The sequence below is a fragment of the Chrysemys picta genome, chromosome 8 (genome assembly GCF_011386835.1).
Source record: "Chrysemys picta bellii isolate R12L10 chromosome 8, ASM1138683v2, whole genome shotgun sequence".
In the NCBI taxonomy this organism is placed as follows: Eukaryota; Metazoa; Chordata; order Testudines; family Emydidae; genus Chrysemys; species Chrysemys picta.
This window is the reverse complement of record NC_088798.1, coordinates 6,222,979-6,249,767: the sequence shown is the minus strand read 5'-3', so window position 1 is coordinate 6,249,767 and position 26,789 is coordinate 6,222,979. Positions and strand designations below refer to the sequence as shown.

At 45.3% G+C, this 26,789-nt stretch overlaps 1 protein-coding gene across 4 annotated transcripts in view; it reads right to left on the bottom strand.

Annotated features, from left to right (window-relative positions):
- Positions 1–4,117: 4,117 nt before the first annotated feature.
- LOC101946069 (cytochrome P450 4B1-like) overlaps positions 4,118–26,789 on the bottom strand; it is a 43,103-nt gene continuing 20,431 nt past the window's right edge. The window contains exons 1-13 of one of the 4 annotated variants that reach the window (XM_065553776.1): positions 22,394–24,685; positions 21,178–21,410; positions 20,355–20,496; positions 18,823–18,867; positions 17,016–17,143; positions 16,262–16,386; positions 15,055–15,206; positions 14,478–14,584; positions 12,737–12,927; positions 11,457–11,590; positions 9,627–9,691; positions 8,847–8,929; positions 4,118–5,862 (exon numbers count right to left, since the gene is read on the bottom strand). In XM_065553776.1, the coding sequence (XP_065409848.1) occupies positions 5,694–5,862; positions 8,847–8,929; positions 9,627–9,691; positions 11,457–11,590; positions 12,737–12,927; positions 14,478–14,584; positions 15,055–15,206; positions 16,262–16,386; positions 17,016–17,143; positions 18,823–18,867; positions 20,355–20,496; positions 21,178–21,387 (1,551 nt within the window). In that variant the 5' untranslated portion in view covers positions 21,388–21,410; positions 22,394–24,685 and the 3' untranslated portion in view covers positions 4,118–5,693. Of the gene's footprint in view, positions 5,863–8,846; positions 8,930–9,626; positions 9,692–11,456; positions 11,591–12,736; positions 12,928–14,477; positions 14,585–15,054; positions 15,207–16,261; positions 16,387–17,015; positions 17,144–18,822; positions 18,868–20,354; positions 20,497–21,177; positions 24,686–26,789 lie in introns of those variants that run through there. The other 3 variants (XM_065553777.1, XM_065553778.1, XM_065553779.1) reach the window with 3 other exon arrangements.

Here is a 26,789-nt window from a genome sequence, read left to right as displayed (position 1 = left end):
TGAAGTCCAAGGCTACGCCAACCAGCAGGAGACCAAAGATTTCTCTGAGGCTTTTAAAGACGTGTATGGTCGATGCCTACCATTACAGTGCCCTTGAAGAGAGTGGATGGCCTAACACTGATCACTGACAAAGGAGAAATTTTTCAGAGGTGGCAACAGCATTTCAGTGATTTTTTTTTTAACACGCTGTCTAGCATTACAGACAAGGCACTAATAAGAGTAGTAGATCATCCAACGTGTAATGACAACATGGACACAGCCCCACCCCTTGACGAAGTCAGCCCTTCAGTCCATGCCATGTACAACTGCAGGGCTCCTGGATCTGATGGCATTCCTGCAGAAATGTTGGAATACAGAGGTGAGATCCTGCTGAGGAAACTTCATGAATTCTTACTCAATATATGGAGTACTGAAGACATATCATCATATGACTTCCAAGTTACCACCATTGGTTTGTTAACCCCGGGTTTGAGCATCCACACTCATTTGTAACCCTCGGTTAGGAATTGTAGAACCCTGTGTCCCAAACTGGGGCCCCAGTCTCTACACTGAATTATTCAGGCTTGAGTCCAACCACGCATAGCCCAGACTTCCTAGTGCTCTCCCACAATGTGGCTATTCTAGCCCTTTGTTCATGGTGCACTGTGGGAAAACTTGACCGTTCACCGAACTTGACTGCCCAGAGGACAAAGAAAGTCAGCCCGAGGGATGCTTCTGGGGACTCCCAGAGCACTAGTCCAGTAGGGCTGTGTCTACACTGCAAAGCAATATGCAGGGCCGGTGCAAGGAAGTCTTGCGCCCTAGGCGAAACTTCCACCTTGTGCCCCTCCCCCCCCCATGGCAGCTAACCCCACCGGCCGTGGCAGCTAACCCAGCCCACCCCCCCCCACCACCCGAAGTGCCGGCCGCCGCAGCAGCTACCCCCCCTCTGCAGCTAACCCTGCCCAGGGAGCCCTCCTCCACGGCAGCTAACCCCCCACCCACCCGGGAAGCCCTCCCCCTCTGCAGCAGCTAACGCCGCCCGGGGAGCCCACCCCAGCTCACCTCTGCTCCGCCTCCTCCACTGAGCACGCCGGCGCCGCTCTAATCCTCCTCCCAGGTTTTTGGCGCCAATTGGAGGAGAATTAGAGTGGGGGCTGTGTGCTCAGCGGAGGAGGCCATGTGGAGGTGATCTGGGGTGGGGAGCAGTTCCCTTGTGCACCCCCTCTGTTACTGCGGGTGGCCCTCCCTGTGCCCCCCGCACCCCAGCTCACCTCCATTCCACCTGCTCGCCTGAGCGGGCGTTTAGGCTCCCTCGACCACTAGGCGCCCTAGGCGGCTGCCTAGTTCGCCTAGTGGTTGCACCGGCCCTGGCAATATGTCCTGAAACCTGGGTCCCATCTTGACTTAGGCTCTGGCCCTCCACCCCCATGGGGTGCTCATATCCTGAGTCTGAGCTCTGAGCATGATTTGTGTATAGATGGAAGGAGGGTTAGGATTGAGTCTGAGTTCGAACCCTGGACATACATGGCAGTGTAGACACCCACTAAAACAACATTAATTAACCCTCATACCCATGGTGAGGCTTAAGCATACATTCCTGGGTTTGAGGGGTATTTAGAACAGGGGGTTTTGGTTTTGGCCCACTATAAAAATAAGGTCCATTGGTGCATGGTGGACCCTGATCAAGTTTCAGATCTGCGGTTTGTCTGTTTTACTGATGGGTAAACTGAGGCACTCAGACACTGGATTCATCTATATTAAGACCAGTAGGAGTGTTAGATCATTTGCTCTGATCTCCTGTATAACTCAGGCCATAGCATTTTACCCAGGGATCCCTGCAGTGGAGGGAACCGTCCTTCACAGCTATGTACATAGACGCTAGTGAGGATGATAGACTTGCGGTTGAACAGGGGTGACCTTCATAAGATTGCTTACACAGTGAAAAAAAAAATCTCTGACCTTGTCCTCTAGTACCCCCAGTGGTCTGATGGCTTATTGCAGCAAATCAGTCACATTCCTCAATGACAGGTTTCAGAGTAGCAGCCGTGTTAGTCTGTATTCCTCAATGAGTGTGTTTTACCAGATCAGCTACTTCTCTGACCTCTTGCATTAAAGCCCCAGGGAGGTATACTGAAATTCTACAAACATACAGAGCCACATTTGGTGTACGCACCCTGTTTGCACCAGGGCTGAATTGGGCCTATAGTGGAAAGAGCAATGAAATATTTAGCGGTTCCTTGCGTCCTGTTCTTGTTTCAGTATAAACTGTGAGGTTATCAGCAGGAATATTTCTATAGCCTCGCAGACAGAAAGGGCCAAAAACTGAGCTGAAGATCTGACTCAAAATGTGCTGCATTTACAGCTCTTTACCCCCATAAAGGCCAGAAATGTACTTCTAATTGGAAGATGACCTGTTTTTCAAAGCATACAGAAAACCACACACTAAACCCAGAGCCTTGGAGTGAGCAGGAAAACTGATCTGTCAGTTACTGAACGTAGCAGCTACCCACCTACTTGGCTTCTTTGTTTGTTATGTAACTAGTGATAGTTTGTGTAGATCCTAAGACAAATAGAGATAATTTGTATTAAAGTCCAAGGGTGATTTAAATGGTCTTTTCAAGAAGCAGAAGGAATGACTCAGACTGCAGCCAGTCTTCTCTAGAAAGTTTTGCTGGGAGCTTATATTTGCTAGGTATCTCTATGGTATGTTACTCATTTTGTATCTGCCAACTAATTGGTAGCTTATGCTGTATGTTCTAGTTAAATAATACCATACACTTGAGTTTAAACGATTAAAGAATCACAGCCCCTTCACATAACCACAGATGCACTGGCATGTGACTGTTCCTCGGTTCTCACATTTCTTGGATGAATTAAGGCACTTTACAGAGTCCCAAAGAATTCAACCTGTTTGAGCGCACTCTAGTGTTGGTGGACAATTGTGTGTGTGTGTGTGAGACAGTAATGATTTACAAGGAGTGTATTTGGAAGGTAGGTGTAACTTGATGGCTAGATGTAGTGTATATTCCGTGGATGATAGAGCCATCTCTCCTTCCTTTTAGTGGTCTTTTGTAAGAGGCACCTTTGTCACAGCTCCAACTGAGCTCCTCCTCTTGGTTACTCACCAGACTGCCGTGAGGGGATCCAGCCGTGGAATCCCCTGGATGTCCTAAGCCTCCAGAGTCTGAACAGAGTCCAGGCACTGTCCTTATCTTAGGGTCTGGAGTCCTTCTTGTCTCAGTGCCTGCGTTGTCCCGAAACATGGAGCCGTCTCCACCCAGCTCTCCGATTCTGCCCTTGGTCACTCCATCCCCTCTCCCTCTCCTGCCCAAAACTCCTCTGCGGCTCTCAGTCATCCCCCTGTGAGTCCTTTTATAACCTTTCAGGCCCTTGGTCAAGTGACTCCTGGAACAGCCTTAACAAATGATAGACCTCTACTAGGTAACTTCACTGCCAGACACCCTCTGTTCTGACAAACTAGTTTTCCTGGTTGAGATTTAAACTATTGTTTAATATGTTTGTATTTGACTAGAGGACCATCCCAAGTTAATGACCCTCTATTGTCAGCCCTGTCAGAATTTCAGTTCAACCTGGAGATAAAGAGGGAACAGAGAAGACAGCACTCAAAGCCCCCACATTCAAAATGGAGTTTGCTGCTTGCTAAAAATATGCACAGAGTCCATAATCTCACAGTGAATCCACAAATCATACAGATTTCCCAAACAGTCATACGCTGATAATCAGCAGAGTCCCTTGTTGGGGAGGAAGTGTTGTCTAGTAGCTAGGACACTACATTGGGAGACCTGGGTTCTACTCCCAGTTCTGCTACTGACTGACATTGCATGACCTTTGTCAAGTCATTTCCCCTGTGTTTCTCACCCCATCCTTTGTCCGTCTTGTCTATTTAGAGTCATTGGGATAGGGACTGTCTCTCACCATGTGTTTCTACAGTTCCTGGCACAATGGGGCTCCAATCTGTGTTTGGTTCTGCAGGCATTAGAGGAATGAGGACATTGCACAAGGCCACAGGAAGAGACACAATCGGCCACAGGATGAGAGGCGGGGATCTGAGAGCGTGAATCCGGATACATTTATATTTAGAAGCCTAATGTGCTAATAAGATGGCATGAAGATATTTTTTAATGCTCACTATTTAATTTATTCATCATTGACACAGCTGTGAAATCTAAAGATAATTTAGATACAAACAAGTTGATAACAGGGGTTACACTCGAATTTAATCCTTACAAACATTGATTAAATTGCTTGCTGGGTTGTTGGGATGCCTGATCTGCCACACACAATTTTGCTCTACGGTGTACAGTCGAAAGTTGCGCCGCTTTGACTATGCCACTACAGGTAAAGTGGGACAACGTCCCTCCCTTGTGTGGATGCAGCTATATGGGTATAAATGTGCTCTGTACCAGTATAGCTATTTCTGTATGGGACGGCACCTTAATAATGGTGTCAATGCATCCACATTAGGGCTATTACTGGTATAAGACCAGCAGTGAAAATCACACCCCTCCCCGACATGGTTATTCCTGTAGAACTGTTCAGTGCAGACCAGGATCTGCACTCTCCTTCATTGAGTTAGCTGAAGGGCTGGATCAGGCCGTCCCATGGCAACAGATCAGCCGTTGCAGTGCCCTGAATGGAAGGCAGGGGAAGATTAAAGAGAGGCAACTTTTGTGCAACGAACCTGCCATTGATTTACGTCCTATCTAGAAGCATGTGAAGTGTCCAGTGCCCAAACAGCCCACCTGGGTCCCGACCCCTGATTGGGGCTTCTAGGCACTCATGTACATAAACAATAATGATCATTACCGCTATGTAGGGCTTCTTCCTATTAAACGTAGCATCGCCTGGGGCGCAGTGTGGAGGCACACTACTCCAGCAGGAATTGCAGAGCACTCCCATCCCTTGGTGGACTTACTGCAGTACCCTTTCTGGGGTACACCAGTACAACTCCCTACCTACTCATCTCACTCCCTCAGAGGAAGTGGTCCCTGCACAGGGGCTGGAAATCTGGCAGGCCCGTGTGCAGAGCGTAAAAGAGGAAAGAAAATCTCCTTATGCTCCATCCCTCCTTCACCCCTTGTGTCAGAATCTAGCCCCACTGCAAATCTCTGAGAGCTGGGATGCTGTCCTCTCTCTTCTGTACAACGCTGATCCCTTGCTAAACTATTATGATGATCAATAAAAATACACAGCTGCATCTCTATGGCCCTTCCACCCCCAATAATTTTTTAGTTAATCACAAAGAGGAGTTAGCAGGGATACATCTGCAGAGATAAAACACAGCCTTTCTTTTGACTAGAACTGACTGAGAAAATTTCGACAGAAATTGTTGCTTTGGACAGAATTTTGGTTTGAAAAAAATCTATCAATGTTTTTTGATACTGGAACAGTTTTAGATTTGTTTATTTCAGAACGACTTTTCGTTTAGCCTTTTATTTAAAAGTCAAAATCGGAGCAAAAATTTTGATAATCTCGGAAGAATTTTTAAAATTTTACCAAAATTATTTTTTTAAATTCATTTAGTGGGAAATTTTGAAATTCTGTTTCCATTGCAATTCTGAATGAAAACGTTTTGAAATCACAGAATTTCCCGTGAAAGGGGAATTTCAGTTCTCAGCCAGCTCTAGTTATTCAATCAAATTTAGATTAAACTCTGTCATGTATCACATCCTGTCCCAGTGATTTAAGAGTCACTGGAGTTTCTTCAGGTGCAGGTGAATCCCGTTCTTGGAGCGCAGGGCGGCCTGAGGTATTTTGATGGGGGGCTTGGCTGGATCAGGGGAGAGTTCAAAGCGCAGCAGAGTCAGCGCGAGAGCCACCTTCATCTCGTTCATGGCAAACTGCTGCCCGATGCAGTTCCTGAGCGGAGAGAAGCGACAAATATTTCCTCTCTAAAGTTACCAAAGCCACTTCACATAGTAAACCGAGCACAAGAGCCGGCCACTGAAATAGTTAACGGGATTCACTTCTATTGAGTGGTTAGTAGAAAGGGCTGGAAAAGGGAAATTCCTTCCCACAACAAAATTTCGCATTTTTGTCATTTTTTTCATTTCAAATAAGCCTGGAGATGCGACAGCCTGGGGAGCCGACCAGCCCCCAGTTCCCTGAGTAGACTGTGGTGCAGAGAAGCGGCCAGCACCTGCTCTTTCTTCACCAAGTAGAAAAGCGATGGCAGCAGAGCTGTAAATGTAATTGTCATCTGATGTTAAACATCTTCCCCAGCTAAGGCCTGCAGCCAAAGAACATACCTGTTTTATTTAATTATGTCGGGCACGAAAAATACCAAGTGCTGCACTTTGCTCTCTCCAGTCACAGTATAAATTTGTTAGTCTCTAAGGTGCCACAAGGACTCCTCATTGTTTTTCTTAGTATAAAGACCAGGTCCGAAGCCAGTTTAAAGTGGCAAAGAGCCATTGACTTTTCTATGTGGATTGAGATTGGCTAAGCATCGGCTTTCTACCTGTATTTGTTTCGGATAAACTGAGCAGTGAAGCTGGTTGGGATTTTCCCACTGGACTGATTTTCCAACAGAAAATGCAGTCTTAGCAAAAATGAATTTTTCCTCAAGAACATTTCCAATTTTTGTTGGAAAATTTTGAGGAAAATCTAAATGAAAACTCCTGTAAGCCAGGCAGGCAGCGTGGGGAGACTGGGGAGCATTCATTTAGATGTTCCAAAGGAAAATTTCAGTTTGGAAGAAATTGCCTCTTCTGTCAGAAAATTATTCCAACGGGAAATTCCTCACCAGCTCTACTGGATAGTTCATTAGAAACAAACATAGGCAGAGGGCTGGTGTGAATCAGCATAGATTCAGTGTAGTTGACGAAACTATGCCATCTACACTGGCTGAAAATCTGGACCCTGTGGTGGAAGAGGAGAGAGCAATGAGCAGCACCTAATGGTGTATCTCTTGGCTGATTTGTAATTAAACAAAAGGTTTGTTCTTTTGTTGCAGGCATTAGTCAAGGAAGAAGGATTCTAGACACAGGTGACAATTACATGTACAGTCCTGCTGTGAATACAGCAGGAAAGAAGCCACCTCCTCTCTCCATAGTGAAGAATATGTACAGGGTAGTTATTCACAAGTCACGAGTTTGGCCAGGACTAGAGTCAGGTAACACCACAATCTTAAGCCCTCTAGTCAATTTCAGCTCCTGCAGGGAGGGGATGGAGGGAAAGCCTCTGATTGGCTGCTTTCCCCACTGTCTCACTTCTTGGGGAAGAGCAGCCAATCCGAGCAGCTGCAGGAAGAACTTTTAGAAAAACATCTAATCTTGACTGAAACATTGTTAGTGATGGAGAATCCACCACGATCCTTGGTAAATTGTTCCAATGGCCACTTACTCTCACCATTAAAAATGTACGCCTTATTTCCAGTCTGGATATGTCTAGCTTCAACTTCCACCCATTGGAGCGTGTTATAATTATCTTTGCTAGATTGAAGAGCTCATTATTAAATTTTGTTACCCATGGTAGGTATTTAAAAACTGTGATCAAATCACCCTTTAATTTTCTCTTTATTAAGCTAAATACATTGAGTTCCTTGAGTCTATCACTATAAGGCAGGTTTTCTAATCCTTTAAACATTCTTGTAGCTCTTCTCTGAACTCTCTCCAGTTTTCAAAAAACCTTCCTTCTTGAATGGTGGGCACCAGAACCGGACACAGTATTCCAATGGTGATTGCACCAGTGCCACAGAGAGAGGTCCAATAACTTCTCTACACCTACTCGAGATTCCCTGGTTTATGCATCCCTTTTATGGCCCCAGCATCACACTGGGAGCTCATGTTCAGCTGATTATCCACCTGGCCCCTAAATCTTTTTCAGAGTCACAGCTTCCCAGCATGGAGTCCACCACTCTGTAAGTATGGCCTACATTCTCTGTTCCCAGATGCAGACATTTACATTTAGCCCTATTAAAACTATATTATTTGCTTGCACTCAGATTAGTAAGTGATCTAGATCAATCTGAATCAAGTAGGAGCATTCTATTGCAATATTTTCTTACCTGTTTGGTCCCTAGTAGTAATATCTGAGCAACCTGCAATCATTTATGGAATTTATCCTCACAATATGTGTATTTGACAGACTGGGACCAGAGGAGACTGGCTTGCCCACGGTCCTACAGCACATCAGTGGGTAAGCCAGGCATAGATCCCAAGTCTCCAGACTTACAGCCCAGGGCCCCTGTCCACTAGACCACCCCATGTCCTAATAACTAATATTATTGTGCAATAGAGCCTACAAAGTGCTAGACACTTGGCAAGATAGACAACAAAGGACAGTCCCTTCCCCCAAAGAGTTGACAAACAAACAAGCAGACAGAGGCCAGGGCAGGAAAATAAGAAAATAATTTTCTATACCAATCAACAAGGTTCCCTACAGGCAGCACAGCAAAAAGTGGGACGTAACAGTGGAGAGAAGCAGGGGCCTTGCCAATGAGTTCAAGGTCAAACCATGTATAGGGGACCACATTGAAGATGCTATGGAGGTATTGTTCTGACATGCTGTGCATTTAAACAGACATAAGCCTGAGCTGCATCCAGGTCCAAGAGTTTCCAAAGTTAGGGGATGTTTGGATTTGGAGTTTTGCTTCAGTCCCAATGTTCCTTTTTAAGCAGACACTGTTGAATACCTTGAGAGCACGTGTAAAACAAGAGCACTCTGATATGGCACATGGCAAAGACAAAAGGTGAAATTCTATTTCCTTTGAAGTCAATGGCAAAACTCCCACTGACTTCACGGGAACCAGATTGTCACCCCAAGGTGGGAGTGATTCATCAGTGTCCAGGGAAGAGGATTTTATTTAACTAAAGCGATGTATAGAATTAAATATACTCCACCTGGGTCCAGCTGCAAAAGGCAGAAAAGCATAGGAATGGCGTCCCGCTGAGTTCTCTGGTGAGAATCTCAAAGGGTCGAAGACCTGCAAAGAATAGTAAAGACACATAGTTCTGAAACTATTGCTTAGTTTGGCAACCGAGCTTAGCTAGTAAGGGCCAGATTCCACTCTCAGTTACCCTTGCACAAGCCCACTAAAGGTAAGTAAACGGCCTTATCTTAATGCCATAGGGCAATGTGTACCAATGGTTTGGGAAGGGAAAAGGGACACAATTTCCATCACAATCTCTCTCCATAGCTAACACCTTGTATTAGTATCTGGCTCCCAGCTTACAGCAGAGAAATGGGCCCGTACAGAAGATACTTGAGAGATCTACAAACTTCCCAAAATGAAGATGGGTGGGTGTGGCCCAAACAAATCTGGGAGGAGTCAGGGCAATGAAAGGTATTACGTCAGCTTTAGGATTTGGCCCAATTCATGGGTGAACTTAGTTCTCTCTCCACCCTTAATTAAAAATTCACATAGAAACAAAATTTAGTTTTGTCTGGACCTCCCATTATCCAAAGGTCTTCACATATCCCCTACAATCTACAGTTAAGTGGAGTCCTCATACAGCATGAACACTGTGTTATCTACATACTTCTAGTGAAAAATGGCCATCTACCCAAGAAAAGGGGCTGCTTCCTGTGCACATAAGAACTTCTCGTTGATCCGACAAGTGCACAAAGAATAGCTATCCCATCTCCAAAAATATCTTATCAGTCTCAAGTAAAAGAAGTACCTCTGGATCGTGCCAGACTGTGGGGTTTCTGTGAAGACCATAAATATTCAGTGAAACCAGGGAGCCTGTTAAGAATGTGAGAAATAAAGCATCATAAGAGAGGGAAAACATGCCCTAGACTATGGTGTTCTGTCCATCTATACTTGTGGAATCCTGTAAACTAGATTAGTAACAAATCTCCTTTTGAAGTCCTGTTTTTATCTGCCACCCATGTGTTTATTGAGTATCAGAGTTCCAACAGGGAACCACTTCATACTTACTAACTAATAAAACAAAAATTGGCCAAAAATGTCAAAGAATTTCTACAGAAAGTGAAAAAAGTCACTTTAGCTAAGCATCAGGAGAAGGGGACATGTTGAGCCTGGGTGAGGGGGAAGTCCCAAAAGATGTGAGAGATGAAAGAGTTCTGGTGGATGTGCTTCATGTCCTTATCAATGCAAGGTTTTTCCTTGTGTTTTTTTCTCCTGCTCTTTGTCTTATCTGCTTTTAAATGAGTCCAGTGTTGGGGCCTCCACCTTTTACATTTGAAGATTGTGGAACAACTTATACACCACACCACTAGGAATTTACTCTTGGTATTTATTTGTATAGCTCCTGTGTTGAGGAGCCCCAACCATGGCCCAGGACCCCATTGTGCTAGGTGCTGTACAAACACAGAACAAAAAGACAGTTCCTGCCCCAATGAACTTACAATCTAAGCATAAGACAAGAGACAACAGATGGAATCAGACAGACTGATGGGAGGGGGTCACAGAAGCATGACAGGCAGCTGTCTCAGACCATCAGCAGCCTTGTTGTGATTTTTTTCTAGGGTTTATGGCAAAGGGAGAGTTTTAATGATGGTTCCTCCCAAGTGTGAGGGGCAGCATGGGAGAAAGCATGAAGATGCTTGTTGGAAAATTTAACAAGTGGGCAATGGAGGCTGATATCATGGGCTGGCTGGAGGTGAGAGTTGACCTTTTGATACTGGGATGATAGGTAGGGGTGAGGAATGCGATAGGTCATGAAGGGCCTACCAAGTAAAGACAAGTAGCTTATGTTTGATCCAATAGAGAAGAGGGAGCCAGTGGAGGGACAGAAAGAGGGATGACAGGGTCAAAGTGACCTTGGTCAAAGGTTGGGAAAATAACCTTTGCAGCAGCATTTTGAATGCATATCAGTGAGGCAAGATTGCATTGTTCATGGCCAGAGAAAAGGATGTTGTCATGACATGCGAGATAATGAGAGCATGGGCTACAGTTTTAGCTGTGTGGCTGGGTAGGAAAGTCCAGATTTTAGAGCCATTATGCAGAAACTGTCTGCAAGACTTAGACATAGTCCTGTCTCTAGATTCTCACATCCAGGCTGAGTCAAAGATGAAGCCCAAGTTACAGGCCTCAGTGATGGGTAACAGGGTGGCCAAGAAAGGAGGTAGCAAAGATGGTTTTGGAGGGAAGAGTAAGAGCTCTGTTTTGTCTATGTTGAGCTTGAGCTGATGGCTAGACATCCACAAGGAGATGTCAGAGACAGGCTGAGATTTCTGTTTGGACAGAAGGAGATGGATCTGGAGTGGAGAGGCAGATCTGTGAATCATCCACACAGAGATGGTAGTTGAATTTGCATTTGTGGATGTTCTTGAAATTTAGCCTAAATCAAATATCACACTATTACTCCTAATAATAGTCCCTGTGTCTCCCTAAACAATTCCCCTTCCTCCTTTCATTCTCTGTCTATAACATGCTTTTGGAATCAGAGGCAATATACAAGTGAGAGACATGAGCATCACTGCCATTGATGTACAGGCACACAGCAGCCTAATTAGCATTTAAAGAGGAGATAGACTAAGCAGACCTTTTGGTAAGGTACGTCCATCAACAAATGTTACCGGTGCACCGAGTTCTCGTGCTACGGCAGGTACTGGAGGGTAAAGACGAAGAGTCTCTTTGATACACATGGTGGTGTAGGTCATCTTCCCCAAGTCATCCCTGAAAGGAACCAGAGGCAGAGATTGGGGACAACTGACAATGGCCAAAAAGATATTGTTCATATTTTCTACAGAGATTCACCCGCAGGCAGAGCTGTGACCTGGAAAATAGAAAACTGAAAGGTGAACGTTATAACCAGTAAATCAAGCAGATTGCAAGCAGATGGGAGTTCTCACTGTGACAGCCAAGGAGGAGGGAGAGCAGTGGGGAGGCCCTGCTTATGCAAGCCAAGTAGAGGAGGGAGAGTTCTCGCTCTGCTTTTATAAGAGAAGGGGGAGCTGCCCAGCTCCCTTTGTTTAAAAGGAGCTGAAAAGGGAAGAGTGATTAAAGTGGACCCACTTAGGCAAGCTTCTCTACCTCTCCACCTATAATATATAGAGTTATTAGGGCTTAAGGCAAGAAGGACCATTAGATCATCTAGTCTGACCTCCTATATATCACAGACCATTACATTTCACCCAGATCCCTCTGAACTGAGCCCAGTTGTGCCCAATAGTTTGTTTGACTAAAGCATATCTTCCAAAAACACATCCAACCTTGATACGAAGACATCAAGACATAGAGACTCCACCACTTCCTCTCATTCTTTGTTCCAATGGTCAATCACCCTCACTTTTAAAAATGTGTCCATTTTCTAATTGCAGTATGTCTGGCTTCAACTTCTAGCCACTGGCTCTTGTTATGTCTTTCCCCACTAGATTAAAGAGCTCTTTAGTACTTGGTATTTTCTCCCCAGGAGAGACACTGTAATCAGTCACCTTTCAATCCTCTTTTTGATAAACTAAACAGATTGGTGGGGAGGGGATCGATCTAAGTTATGCAACTTCCACTACGTGAATAACGTAGCTGAAGTCATATTTAGATCGAGTCACCACGGTGAGTCGACTGCTGCCACTCCCCCGTCAACTCTTTACATCCAACACAGGGGCTAAAAATGGGAAACCATCAAGAATCATCAACCTTGATGGTCCTCCATTCAAGTGGGTTCACCCCAGAAGAAAAGGCTGCCTGAAGTCCAGGAGAACTAGCTTTCCCAGTTGGGAACTGGGGGGTAGGGAGAGAGACAACTGGGGTTAATAAACTGATCACCTGATAGGGGTTTAAAAGTTATTTGGAAGGTCACTTGAAAGGAAAATAAGTTCTCACCATTGAACAGTATCTCTGTCTCCCAGAATCTCTGTGATCTCTTCCCTGCATCTCTGCTGGTGCTCTGGGTGCAGGGCCAGGCAGTACAAGAGCCAGGAGATCCCACTGGCCGTGGTATCGTGACCCGCAAACATAAACGTGCTCACTTCGGCACGTAGGTCTTCATCGGATAATCCAGCTCCGTTTTCATCCTAACAACACATGGCTTCTATCAGGTTTCATGGGCTTTCCCAGGAAAGAGACATGAGGTTTCCTGCTGCTCAGAGCGTAAGCGACAAATGTGTTAGAAAGGAAACCCTGGAGCATTACATCTGGCCCGCGGGACCGTCCTTCCTGGCCCGGCCCCCAAGCTCCTGACTTGGGAGGCACACCCCCAACCCCTCCCTTGCTGTCGCCCCCCCTCCACAGCCTCAGCTCGCTCGCTCCGCCGCCGGCACAATGCTCTGGTCGGTGGGACTGTGAGCTCCTGGGGCAGCGCAGCTGCTGAGCCGGCCTGACCCGGTCTCTGAGCTATGTGGTGGTGGTGGCAGTGTGGCCCAGATCCAGCACCGCCAGCCACCGGTGCTCCAGGCCGCACGGTAAGGGGGCAGGGAGCAGGGGGGTTGGACAGAGGACAGGGGAGTTCAGGCTGGGAGTCAGGGGATGGGGGGGTGGATGATGGTTGGAGGGAAAACAGGGGGTTGAATGGGGGCAGGGGTCCTGGGGGGCAATCAGGAAGAAGGGGAGGTTGGATTGGGTGGTGGGGGCAGTTAGGGGCTGGGGTCCGGGAGCAGTCAGGGGACAGGGAGAAGGGGTGGTTGGATGGGGTAGGGGTCCCGGGGGGCAGTCAGGAAGGAGGGGGGTTGGATGGGGTGGCGGGGACAGTTGGGGCGGGAGATCCGGGGGCAGTAAGGGAGAAGGGGTGATTGGATGGGGCACGGGTCCCTGGGGGCTAGTCAGGAAGGAGGGGGGATTAGATGGGGTGTCAGGGGGCAGTCAGGGGCAGGGGTTCCTGGAGCAGTCAGGGGACAGGGAGAAGCGGTGGTTGGATGGGGCAGGGCTCCTGGGGGGGCCATCAGGAATGAGAGGAGGGGTTGGATGGGGCAGCGGGGATCCGGGGGCAGTCAGGGGACAGGGAGCGGGGGTGTGTGGATGAGGCAGGGGTCTCAGAGGGGCCATCAGGGAACTGGGGGGGTTGGATGGGCCAGGAGTCCTGAGGGGGGCAGATCGGAGGTGGGGGCCAGGCCACGACCCCCTCCCATAACCGGCCCTCCATACTATTTACGAAACCCGATGCGGCCCACAGGCCAAAAAGTTTGCCCACCCCTGGCTTAAATGGTGTGCACAGTCCTGCATAATTACATTGCCACCCAATCATTGCTGAGTTAAAATGATCATTTCTATAAAATGATCACTCTTTCGATCTACAGGAATCTGCTTATGTCTTGCCAGTGACTTTATTTTAGGTAACTGGGACTAAGTGTGGTTTATAACCCAAACTGCACATGAAAAAGGCTTTAACTATGCACACAGGGCTCTGTATACTGCCAAGTTCTGCAGCCACAGAGTTGGGGCAGAATCCATCCCTTGTGTCAAAACTATGCTTCTGAACATTGATGAATCCGGCCAATCAATTTTAACCTTTTCCCTGAACGAAAAATATATTTTTCGGACGCTGCTGTCCACAATGCCCAGGCCTCTCTCAGTGCTGCTACTTGAAAGCCTCGTGTACTTGGCTCCCATCAGTTCTTGCAACACTCACTTTAGCACTCAGAAGGATGTCCAGAAAGTCCAGGTGGCACCTCCTCTGGATCTTTTCAAGCTGTCTCTCATCTTTAAGGAACTCCTTTCTTTCTCTGATCACTTTATCTGCATCAGGAAAACATTAAAGTAATTATATCCCATTTGGAGCGATATGTGCACTGTGATTCTCCAGAACCCCAATGGATCCCAAAATACCTGGGAACCAGAATTCTTTGATTCTCATAATTTCTGAAATGAGATGGATCACTCTGCGTGGCTTCCGGGGGACGTAAAGAATCTGGGCTACAGCAGAGCTGCCTGAACTACCTACACCGATGGGCGCTTCTCCCATTGGTGTAGGTACTCCACCTCCCTGAAAGGCAGTAGCTATATCGATGGCAGAAGACCTCCTATTGACTTAGGGCTGTCTACACCACAAGTTAGGTCAGTATAACTACCTTGCTCAGGGCTGTGGATTTTCCACATCGCTGAGTGCCGTAGTTATACTGACATAAGTCTGCAGTGTAGACTAGGGCTTATCTTGGAGCCTGGCACAAATCCTTAATGAGAGGTGAGAAGAGGATAGTGGGAAATACCCATATGGTGATGTACTAATCTGCAGGCCTTGCGGAATCGACGCCCTTGAGAACTGAGCCAGTAAATGAGATTGTTGTGATGCAGGGGCGTCTGGACTCTCAGATGCACCATCAAGCTGAGGTCGTTGACCATTTGGATATATAAGTTGTCACTGCAGAGAGAGAGTCAAGGGAGAGATGGATAAAGACTGGGCAGTGTATTGGGGGAGAGATTGCAAAGATTTCAGAATTGTTGATTTTAATAGTAAGTGTGTGGTTAGCGCAAGACCAAGCTCACCGAGCATGACAGTAATATAGTAGACTGCCTCAGAGAATGGACTTTTCCTTCCAAAGCATTCGGGCCGGCCTGCACAAGGCTAAGCAGTGTTCCCGGGGAATAACTTGAGTGTTTGTAGTTGAATGTCTTGAGCTTGCAGAACTTCTGCCTGGCCTTTCACCCCCAGTATAAGCATCTGATAAGCCATGTGCCCAGTCCTATGAGGTGCCAAGTGCCCTCAGCTCTCCTTTATTGCAACCAAACGTCACTAGTCACATGAAAACTTAGGGCTGAACTTCATCCCATTGAATTCCATAGCAACCTCCCCACTAACTTCAACAGAGCAAAATCAGACCGGTGTGCTGGAACAATTTGTATAGTGGGGGTGCTGAGAGCCATTGAACCAAACTGTAAACCCTGCATATAATGGAAACCACTTCAAGCCAGCAGGTGCAGGAGCACCTCCAGCACCCCCATGTTCCTGCGCCTCTGGGTCAGACTCATTATGATTTTACCTACTCTTAGATCTGAATAGCTCTATAACACGATTGACTGTATAGGAAACAGATTTCTTGGTTAGTCTTGAAACAATGCCCTTTGTCTCAGTTAAACAACAACAATCTCACTTTTGTTACCACCCCCACCAAACAACACCTCATTCTCATAAAGATCAGCTGGTGGCATCAATACTTGAGTAGCTTCTGCATTTAAAAAACACCAGCACGTCTAGATCCTGAGGCTGGCTGTAAGAGGTGGTGAAGTGGGTCCCAGCACCCCTGATCCCAATATTCCCCTGCGTTAGTGACCTGAAGATCAAGAAACTAATGCATCCACTACTTCTATCACATCTGTGTAGTTCCCAGTTCGGACACAATTGCACCGCACTGAATTTAAAGTCATTTAAGGCCAACAAGAACTTTTCACCAGGATTTCACATCACCCGGTACTGACCTGTCAGTCTGGCGGTTGCTCTGGTAACTGAAGGCGGATTTCATGATGCTGTCGAGAGTCATCAAGCTGACATGTTCAAAGAGTTCCACTGAGTTATCCTGTGTGATCAGCTGTTCCCATTTATCCTATTGGAAAAGAGTAATGAGAAGGGAGAACTTTTCTTGGGAGTACAGAATCCTGGTTACAGCCGTTCACTTGGGTCTGGGCCACCGCCTGCATCTGGGGATGTTGGGCCTGTGGGCAGGTGGCTGTGATCTTTAACGGTCCAGCCAGTTTCACGGTTAAACCCTGGTCTGTATGGGAGTCTGAGAGATGGCAGGAGCACCTTTTACATGGCTCATTGTCTGCCAAGTCATCACAGGTCACTCTGTGGAGATGTGCAGTGGGTTAGCATGGGCTGTCTTCTGCTCACTGTCCTACACTGCTGCAACACTGGGACCTGACCCAGCATGCACCGGGAAGAACACTCTAAATGTTTTTAAATCATTCTAATCTACTAGGTAAAGGTTCTTAATATGGAGATATACCTATCTTATAGAACTGGAAGGGACCTTGAATGGCCATTGAGTCCAATCCCCTGCCTTCACAGCAGGACCAAATACTGTCCCTGATTTTTGCCCCAGACCCCTAAATGGCCCCCTCAAGGATTTAACTTTCAACGCTGGGTTTAGCAGGCCAATGCTCAAACCGCTGAGCTATCAGGAAGGAGCACTACGTGGTTTGAACTCATGACTGAACCAACAGCCGTTCCTACCAGCATCACGCGGACAGAATCTGCCATCACGGTCACGTAAGGTTTCAAAATATCATAGTGAAACCCTGGCGTCAGCAGCCTCCGATGTTGGAACCACTTTGGCCCATGTAAGATCAACAGTCCTTGCCCTATGGAGGAGCACAGTGCAAAAGAGCTGGTTAGATCACTTCCTACTAAGCAGTGGATGATTTCAGGTGGCATGATACAATCCAGCTATAATATGAATGAATATCTGCTCGGTTCTATCCAGTGTATTCATCAGAAGGATGAGAGTTTTTCTTTAGAACATAAGGACATCCATACTGGGTCAGACCACTGGTCTATCTAGCCCAGTGGTTCTCAGCCAGAGGTATGCAGATGTCTCATCAACTCATCTAGATATTTGCCTACTTTTACAACAGGCTACATAAAAAGCACTAGTGAAGTCAGTAGAAACTAAAATTTCATACAATGACTTGTTTATACTGCTTTATATACAATACACTGAAATGTAAGTACAATATTTATATTCCAATTGATTTATTTTATAATTATATGGTAAAAATGTGAAAGTCAGCAATTTTTCAGTAAGTGCTGTGACACTTATATTTTTAGGTCTGATTTTATGAGCAAGTAGTTTTGAAGTGAGGTGGAAACTTGGGGATACGCAAGACAAGTCAGACTCCTGAAAGGGGTACAGTAATCTGGCAAGGTTGAGAGCCACTAATCTATCCCAGTATCCTATCTTCCAACAGTGGTCAATGCCAGGTGCTTCAGAGGTGATGAAGAGAACAGGGCAATTATCCAATGACAATATCGTCTACTCCTGCCTTCTGGCAGTCAGAGGTGAGGGACACCCAGAGCATGGGGTTGCATCCCTGACCATCTTTGTTATTAGCCATTCATGAATTTATCCTCCATGAGCTTATCTATTTCTTTTTTGAACCCAGTTAGACTTTTAGCCTTCACAACTTATCCCGGCAATGAGTTCCACAGGTTGACACTGTGTTGTGCGAAGAAGTACTTCTTTTGCTGAGTCACATCATTAAACACCCTTGATTTCACTTAGAGCTTTTTGGAAAACCAATTTTTTCCCCCTGTGAGAAATTTCAAATGAAAAATCTTTGTTTGAAAATTTTTAATCAACAATTTTCAGTTTTCCTGTGGAAACCAAACCAAAATTCATTTTGAATCAACCTTTCTGAAATTAAATGTAAGCTTTCAATTTGTTTAGACTTAAAATGTCATTGTGTTTCAACTAAAACAACCAAAACAAAATGATATTTGAAGGCTAAACAGGATGTTTTTCACTGAGAATTTCCTGCTGAAAGCTGAAAATTTTTGTCAGAATTGATATATTCCCCCACAAATTTCAGATTCAACAAAGCCATATTCTTTTGAAGAGAGAACTTTATGTACAAAAAAGTTAAACCAGGTCTAATTTCAATCCAGACAAAGAAATTCAAGGTTAAGGCTCAAAGCTGATCTGATACTTGTTTATGTTTGTCACATATTACCACATAATATCGTGCAAAATATTGTATATAATGGGTTCTCAATTAAACCTCTGAAATATCTAGTTACAACGATGACATGAGTAAAGGGATAGAGCTTAAGCCCCATTTCTCCATCTGAACTCTGATTTCTCCACTTTCCTGCATTTCATTCACACTTTTCCAATTACTGTCACAGTCGTTTTTGTGAGTTAGCTATTAAATACTATCGCTCTGTATCTACGTGGCACAACAAATGGTGCGGCTTCCCTCATGAATATCACCAGCAATACTGTTACATGAGGTAAATGAGAATGAAATATGATAGTACAAACCAATCCAGGGAACCAGGAAACTGTATGTCACAAGAGACTTAGGGTCTGTAGAATTCAATAGAGAAGAGAAATATATTATTAGGGTGAAATAATACAGATGGTGAATAAGGTGCTACCCATGGTAAGGCATAAAATTCTGGTCCTATGTTAGTCAAACAATTATTAGAATTTCTTCTAAGCTTTAATCATGCTCTCGTTAGTAGTAAAATCTGTATTGGGAAGGAAAATCTCCATACAGGAAAACTGTTACATTTTATATTAAGGATCCATTCATAGATTCTAAAGGGTTAATACATATCTGACAGACATTGTAAGCATGTAACAGAGAGGAGTAATATGTATTGTTATAGGAGGTTATAGCCGCATCAGAAGAAGGCACAATAGATGGCTATAAGCAACCTACTGACCTCTTGGACTCCTCTATAGCAATTGACATGCCATTTAGTAATACATCAATTCTTTCTAATCATTGACTATTTATAAATGGAGCCGTAGTAAAAAAAAGGTGACCACAATTCTCTATATTTAGAGCATGCGCTTCTCCTTCACTCATAAATCTATCCAGATTCATTCCCATCACCATAGTATCAGAGCACTGGGGAAAGACCAAATTGGGTTGGTTATGCTTAAAACCCCTTCCAATCAATCCATCCCCTCCCAGTCTGCATTTTCCACTTTGTGCCTGCTCAGACTTGCTCTTTCCTTTAGGAATATTGACTCATTAGCCCCCGATTCTCATAACTTGAGTGTTGCCCCTGAGTCAGGTCCCGTCTGCACTGAAAAAAATGTCACTCTAGTGTGGTGGTGCTTTCAGCTGAATACGCTTGGCCCATCGAGGAAGAAGCTACAGCTCTAGTGAACACAACCTGTCATTTTCCAGGTATGTGCAATGAGCCAACCTCGCTGGAGTGTGGGCAATACAGATTGAAATGGACATGAAGGGCTGCATTTTCACACTGGTGTAAAGAGGTCTACTTTTTTCCACTCACAAAGTTGCAGCCATAAATAATTGCAGGCCCTGTGTATCAGTAGCCAGAACCTGCTTAGCTGGTGTAAATCACGTTCAGTGCTTGGGGTTCAGCACTTGTTAATTGCTCTTTGATGGAGAATGATCATTTTCTGTGTGAGGATTGAAAACAGTTGATCAAAATGCTCACAAAATACACTGATTTCATTCTGTGCCAGTTTCCATCTTAAAACAATGGCATTTTTTAAAATAGATGCTTTTCACTTCACCCTTATGTAAATATCCATTTCTGAGACCTCTGCTTTACAGATAATAGCATTGAGTGGCATTTGCAGTATGGAATGATATTATGATCACTCAGATATAAGAGGTGTTATATTTTTGGACCGAGCAGAGAAGGAGATTGACACAGAGGGGGCTGCTAGAAACACAGCTTTGTGCTGTGCTTGCTTTATTGTTCTAGCTGAAAAACTGAAACTAACAAGAAAGTGAGGCGTAGCACTAGGAAGGAGAGAGTGCTCAAACATTTAGAGGGACAGGACATCACAAGATGCAGTGTCTTTACCTCCTCTGCTGTAGACCGCCTTAGCATATTCAGGGTGGTTGATCCACAAGAATACTAAGAAACTGCCAAGCCAGACGGGGTGACAGTGTGGGTATTTTTGTGCCCAGGATGCTGTATTGTATAGTTCATCATCTTGTTGAAGCTGTGTTGTAAATTAAAGGTAGATGTAGTTCAAGAGAATAGTTAATAGGCCAAGTATGCGTATGTGTCTGCATTTTAGTAATGCTATTGATTAGGCTTGTTACAGTCAGGGGACTGGATTCGTCAGATGAGACAATAGCTAGCAGGCCTAGGCAGGAATGCATGTTAAGTGTTGCTTAAGGAATCCTTCCTTCGACCAGTCCCCTCGCTTCCAAAAGGAGAACTCTGAATGCCAACAGTCCTGCTACTCTTAATTTGGTTTCTAGGGGACAATGAGCAGGGGGGGTTGGATGGGGCAGGAGTTCTGACGGGGGCAGTCAGGGGGCTAGAAGTGGGAGGGGTTGGATAGAGTGGGGGGCAAGGCTGTTTGTGGGGGCACAGCTTTCCCTATCCGGCCCTTCATTCAGTTTTGCAACCCCGATGTGGTCCTCAGGCCAAAAAGTTTGCTCACCACTGGTCTAGTAGTTGAAGTTGGTCTATGATCAGTTTACACAGACACACACAGTACAGTCCCAATTGCTACCTTACTGGTTTCACACCCACACTCACCCACCCACCCACAGAAAAGTACAGTCCCAAGAAACACACACACACACACACACACACACACACACACACACACACCAGTACAGTCCCAAGACACACACACACGCCCGTGCTACAGTCCCAGTTGCTACTTTACCATTTGAAGGTGGCCATACAGCCAGTGGGTGGGAGGTCCTGGGAAACTTTTGAAGATTTTGAGGAGTTTCTGCCTCCTCCAGTACAGCTGGATTGCTTTCAGAACCACACAGGCGAGACACACCACGGCCATCAGCTGAAACATCTGGGAGACAGCTCCCTTCAGCCATACCCCAGAAGGGTTCATTACTGTCTCCAGTACAGATTTCATGCGGCTGCCCTCATTCGCAGGCACTGTATAAAAAGCCCCAACCCTGTCAGCTTCTGCTGTGCTCTGTACTTCCTGTACGCACAGAGTCAAGCTTAAGCTTGTCTCTGTCACGAACAGAAGCTGGTCCAATAAAAGAGATTACCTCACCCGCCTTGTCTCTAGAGTAAATCCTATGAACTGCATCCTCCACTTCAGCTACGCTGATTCACAAATGCAGCAGATTTACCAAATGGTAGAACCCAGGGAAGTGGCCCAGGGAATTGAAGCAGTTTTGTCGGAGAAGTTAAGGAGAGGCAGCCGGAGGCTGCTATCTGTAGGGTCCCTGGGCTGGGACCCAGAGTAGTGGGTGCGTCCGTCTCCCCCCTACTCGCCACTAAGGAAGTGGCTGGACTATAGAGCTGGGAGATTCTTCCCCCCTTCCCCCAGAAGGGGGAAAACATGGATGGTGGTATGGACAGAAGGCCGAGTCATGAAGAGGACTCTGTGGTTCCTGGAATCAGGCGTTTCTGCAGACAGAGAAGGCGGCGGGAGAGGCCTCACCAGAAGAGAGCTGAGAGAGCTAACCCCCGAGACAGCCAGCAGGAGGTGCCCGTCTGGTGAGTGAATCCCGTCATGGTGCCCCAGAGCTGCTGAGAGCTCCAAATGACAGAAGCTTCATAGGGGAGGGAGCTGTCTGCTGGCATTTCTTGGTGAGCCAAGGGAAATGACAGGATGGGCCAGGCCTCATTTGTGTTTCCCATATGTGGCAGTTTGGGAAACTGTGGTCAAAATTCAGTTACATTTTAAATCTGGGGGTAATAAAACACTGTTATCCCTGTAGGTAAGAAAAGAGCAGGAGAACTGAACCAACTATGCCTGCAATTATGGGTCACCCTAACCATCACTGCAGTCTGGCAAGATTGGGTACTGGAGCCCCGACAATATGAGAGAAGGAGGAGGGGCTGCTACCTTAGGTGGCAATGCTATCTCTGGTAGCAAGTATTGTGCTCAGTGCTATGTCACTGACCTGTCTCTGAAGAGTGGAGGAGAGGGAGCTTTCATGAAGAAGACATGGCTTTGCAGACCGTGGCAGACACAGAGGTGTTATTGAGGCAGGTCAGCAGAGGAACTGTAACGAGGGTCCCTGCTACCCAGCAATGAGAGGAGTAGTTATTGCAGTTGGGTGAACTGGTATAGCTCCCGGAGCAGATCTGGCAGCGCTTTCCATTGGGGCTGGCATTAGACCTGCCTGAATTCCGCTTACCCGTGAAAACAAACCGAGGGTAAAGGTTTCTTTGTTTTGTACAATGGACTCAGTGCTTGTGAGGAGAAGTGTTGCCCGCCAGGGGACCTCAGGGAGTATGTAGTTTTCCTAGGTTTCTGGGCGGGGGCATGAGTCAGTGTTGTTAGCTAAATTTTTAGACATTTGAACCAGCTCTTTCTACTGCCTGTAACCTCTGGTACAAGGGTCACACTGATTTCTGTTGCTGGTTTTCAGGAGTTATTGCAAGATGGGTTAGGTCCTTCATAATTTACATCCCTGAGTCCTTTCCCTGTTCTCATCCCCTTGTTTTAGCTTACCTTGTTCCTATCTAGGGATTAAACTGTTTGTTTTTATGTGGACTGAGATTCAATGTGTGATGGATTAGATCACAGAAACCCGCTTGGGAGCTGCCATCCGATGTGCCAAGTCTACTTCTACCCCTGCCTTCCCTGCCAGCTCAGGACTCCAGTGCTCTGTCTTGGTGAGCCAGACACTCCTGTCTGCTCCAACACAGACCCAGGATCTGAATTACTTGCCCCAGTGCTGCAGGTTTACCTGAAAGCAGCTAACAGAAGTGTTCCTGTCTTTAGCACTCAGGTGCCCAACTCCCAATGGGGTCTAAACCCAAATAAATCCGTTTTACCCTGTACAAAGCTTATGCAGGGTAAACTCAAAAATTCTTCATCCTCTATAACACTGATAGAGAGATATGCACAGCTGTTTGCTCCCCCAGGTATTAATACATACTCGAAGTTAATTAATAAGTAAAAAGTGATTTCATTAAATACAGAAAGTAAGTCACCAAGCAAAATAAAATAAAATGCGCAAATCTATGTCTAATCAAACTAAATACAGATAATTTCACCCTCAGAGATGCTTCAGTAAGTTTTTTCCTCAGACTGGACACCTTCCAGGCCTTCTTTCCCCTGGAACAGCTCTTGTTCTAGCTCAGGTGGTAGCTAGGGAATTCTTCATGATGACTCCTCTCCTGCTTTGTTCTCCTCCCCCCTTTATATATCTTTTGCATAAGGCGGAAATCCTTTGTCCCTCTGAGTTTCCACCCCCCTTCTCACTGAAAAAGCACCAGGTTAAAAGATAAATTCCAGTTCAGGTGACATGATCACATGTCACTGCAAGACTTCATTGCCCACTTGCCAGCACACACGTATACAGGAAAACTTACAGGTAAAACACACCCATCAGCAGACAATTGTCCTGGTTAATGGGAGTCATCAAGATTCCAAATCACCATTAATGGCCCCCACTTTGCATAATTACAATAAGCTCTCAAAGTTATATTTCATATTTCTAGTTTCAAATACAAGAGTGGTACGTTTATACAAATAGAATAATCACACTCAGTAGATTATAAGCTTTGTAATAATATCTTACAAGAAACCTTTAGCATAAAGCATATTCCATGATTCACAAATGCAGCAGATTTACAAAATGGTAGAACGCAGGGAAGTGGCCCAGGGAATTGAAGCAGTATTGTTGGAGAAGTTAAGGAGAGGCAGCCAGAGGCTGCTATCTGTAGGGTCCCTGAACTGGATCTCCAGGAGCTATACCACTTCGCCCAGCTGCATTGATTACGCCTCTCGTTGTTTATTTACATCCCTGAGTCCTTTCCCTGTTCTCATCCCCTTGTTTTAGCTTACCTTGTTCCTATCTGGGGATTAAACTGTTTGTTTTTATGTGGACTGAGATTCAATGTACTAGTTAATTCATGTCCTAGCAGCCAAGGGGTTGTTAGTCCTTTGTATAACTTTCCACTAGGTGGAAGCACTAATTGCTGGGAACCCAGGGCCTGTTGGCTGCGGGTGGAGGTCAGAGAGATCCTGAGGAGGGTGGAACAAGGGACTCCACCACCAGTGAGGGCCAGGATGTGGCTTGGCAGTTTCTTAGGATTCTTGTGCATCAACTACCCTGAATGTGCTAAGGCGGTATTCAGCAGAGGAGGTAAAGACATTGCATCTTGTGATTTCCTGTCTCTTTAAATGTTTGAGCACTCTCTCCTTCCCAGTGCTATCCCTCACTTTCTTGTTAGTTTCAGTTTTTCAGCTAGAACAATAAAGCAAGCACACCACAAAGCTTTGTTTCCAGCAGCCCCCTCTGTGTCTATCTCCTTCTCTGCTGGGTCCAAAAATATAACACCTCTTATATCTGAGTGATCATAATATCATTCCATACCGCAATTGCCACTCGATGCTATTATCTGTAAAGCAGAGGTCTCAGAAATGGATATTTACATAAGGGTGAAGTGAAAAGCATCTATTCAAAGAAAATGCCATTGTTTTAAGATGGAAACTGGCACAGAATGAAATCAGAATACATTGTGAGCATTTTGATCAACTGTTTTCAATCCTCACACAGAAAATGATCACTCTCTGTCGAAGAGCAACTAATAAGTGCTGAAGCCCAAGCACTGAACGTGATTTACACCAGCTAAGCAGGTTCTGGCTCCTGATACACAGGGCCTGCAATTATTTACGGCTGCAACTTTGTGGGTGGAAAAAGGTAGATCTATTTAGACCAGTCTGAAAATGCAGCCCTTCATGTCCATTTCAATCTGCATTGCCCACACTGCAGAGAGGTTGTCTCATTGCACATGCCTGGAAAATGACAGGTTGTGGTCACTAGAGCTGTAGCCTCTTCCTCGATGGGCCAAACCTACTCAGCTGAAAGCACCACCACACTCGAGTTGTGTTTTTTTCAGTGCAGACGGGACCTGACTCAGGGGCAACACTCAAGTTATGAGAATCGGGGGCTAATGAGTCAATATTCCTAAAGGAAAGAGCACGTCTGAGCAGGCACAAGGTGGAAAATGCAGACTGGGAGGGGATGGATTGATTGGAAGGGGTTTTACGCATAACCAACCCAATTTGGTCTTTCCCCAGAGCTCTGATACTATGGTGATAGGAATGAATCTGGATAGATGGATGAATGAGGGAGAAGAGCATGCTCTAAATAGAGAGAATTGTGGTCACCTTTTTTTACTATGGCTCCATTTATAAATAGTCAATGATTAGAAAGAATTGATGTATTGGAAAATGGCATGTTAATTGCTATAGAGGAGTCCAAGAGGTCAGTAGGTTGCTTACAGCCATCTATTGTGCCTTTTTCTGATGTGGCTACAACCCCCTATAACAACAGATATTACTCCTCTGTGTTACATGCTTACAATGTCTGTCAGACATTTATTAACCCTTTAGAATCTAAGAATGGATCCTTAATATAAAATGTAACAGTTTTCCTGTATGGAGATTGTCCTTCCCAATACAGATTTTGCTACTAACGAGAGCATGATTAAAGTTTAAAACAAATTCTAATAATTGTTTGACTAACATAGGATGAGATTTTGATGCCTTACTGTGGGTAGCACCTTATTCACCGTCTGTATTATTTCACCATAATAATATATTTCTCTTCTCTATTGAATTCTACAGACCCTAAATCTCTTCGGATATACAGTTTCCTGGTTCCCTGGATTGGTTTGTACTATCATATTTCGTTCTCATTTACCTCATGTAACAGTATTGCTGGTGATATTCATGAGGGAAGCCGCACCATTTGTTGTGCCACATAGATTCAGAGCGATAGTATTTAATAGCTAACTCACAAAAACGACTGTGACAGTAACTGGAAAGGTGTGAATGAAATGCAGGAAAGTGGAGAAATCAGAGTTCAGATTGAGAAACGGGGCTAAAGCTCCATCCCTTTACTCATGTCATCATTGTAACTAGATATTTCAGAGGTTTAATTCAGAGCACATTAGATACAATATTTTACACATGATATTATGTGGTAATACGTGACAAACATAAACAAGTACACCTGTACCCCGATATAATGCAACCTGATATAACAAGAATTCTGATATAACGCAATAAAGCAGTTTCCCGGGGTGGGGGGGAGGGCACTCCGGCGGATCGAAGCAAGTTCGATATAACACGGTTTCACCTATAACGCGGTAAGATTTTTTGGCTCCCGAGGACAGCGTTATATCGAGGTAGAGGTGCATCAGATCATCTTTGAGCCTTAACCTTGAATTTCCTTGTCTGGATTGAAATTAGACCTGGTTGAACTTTTTTGTACAGAAAGTTCTCTCCTCAAAAAAATATGGCCTTGTTGAAACTGAAATTTGTGCGGAAAAATATCA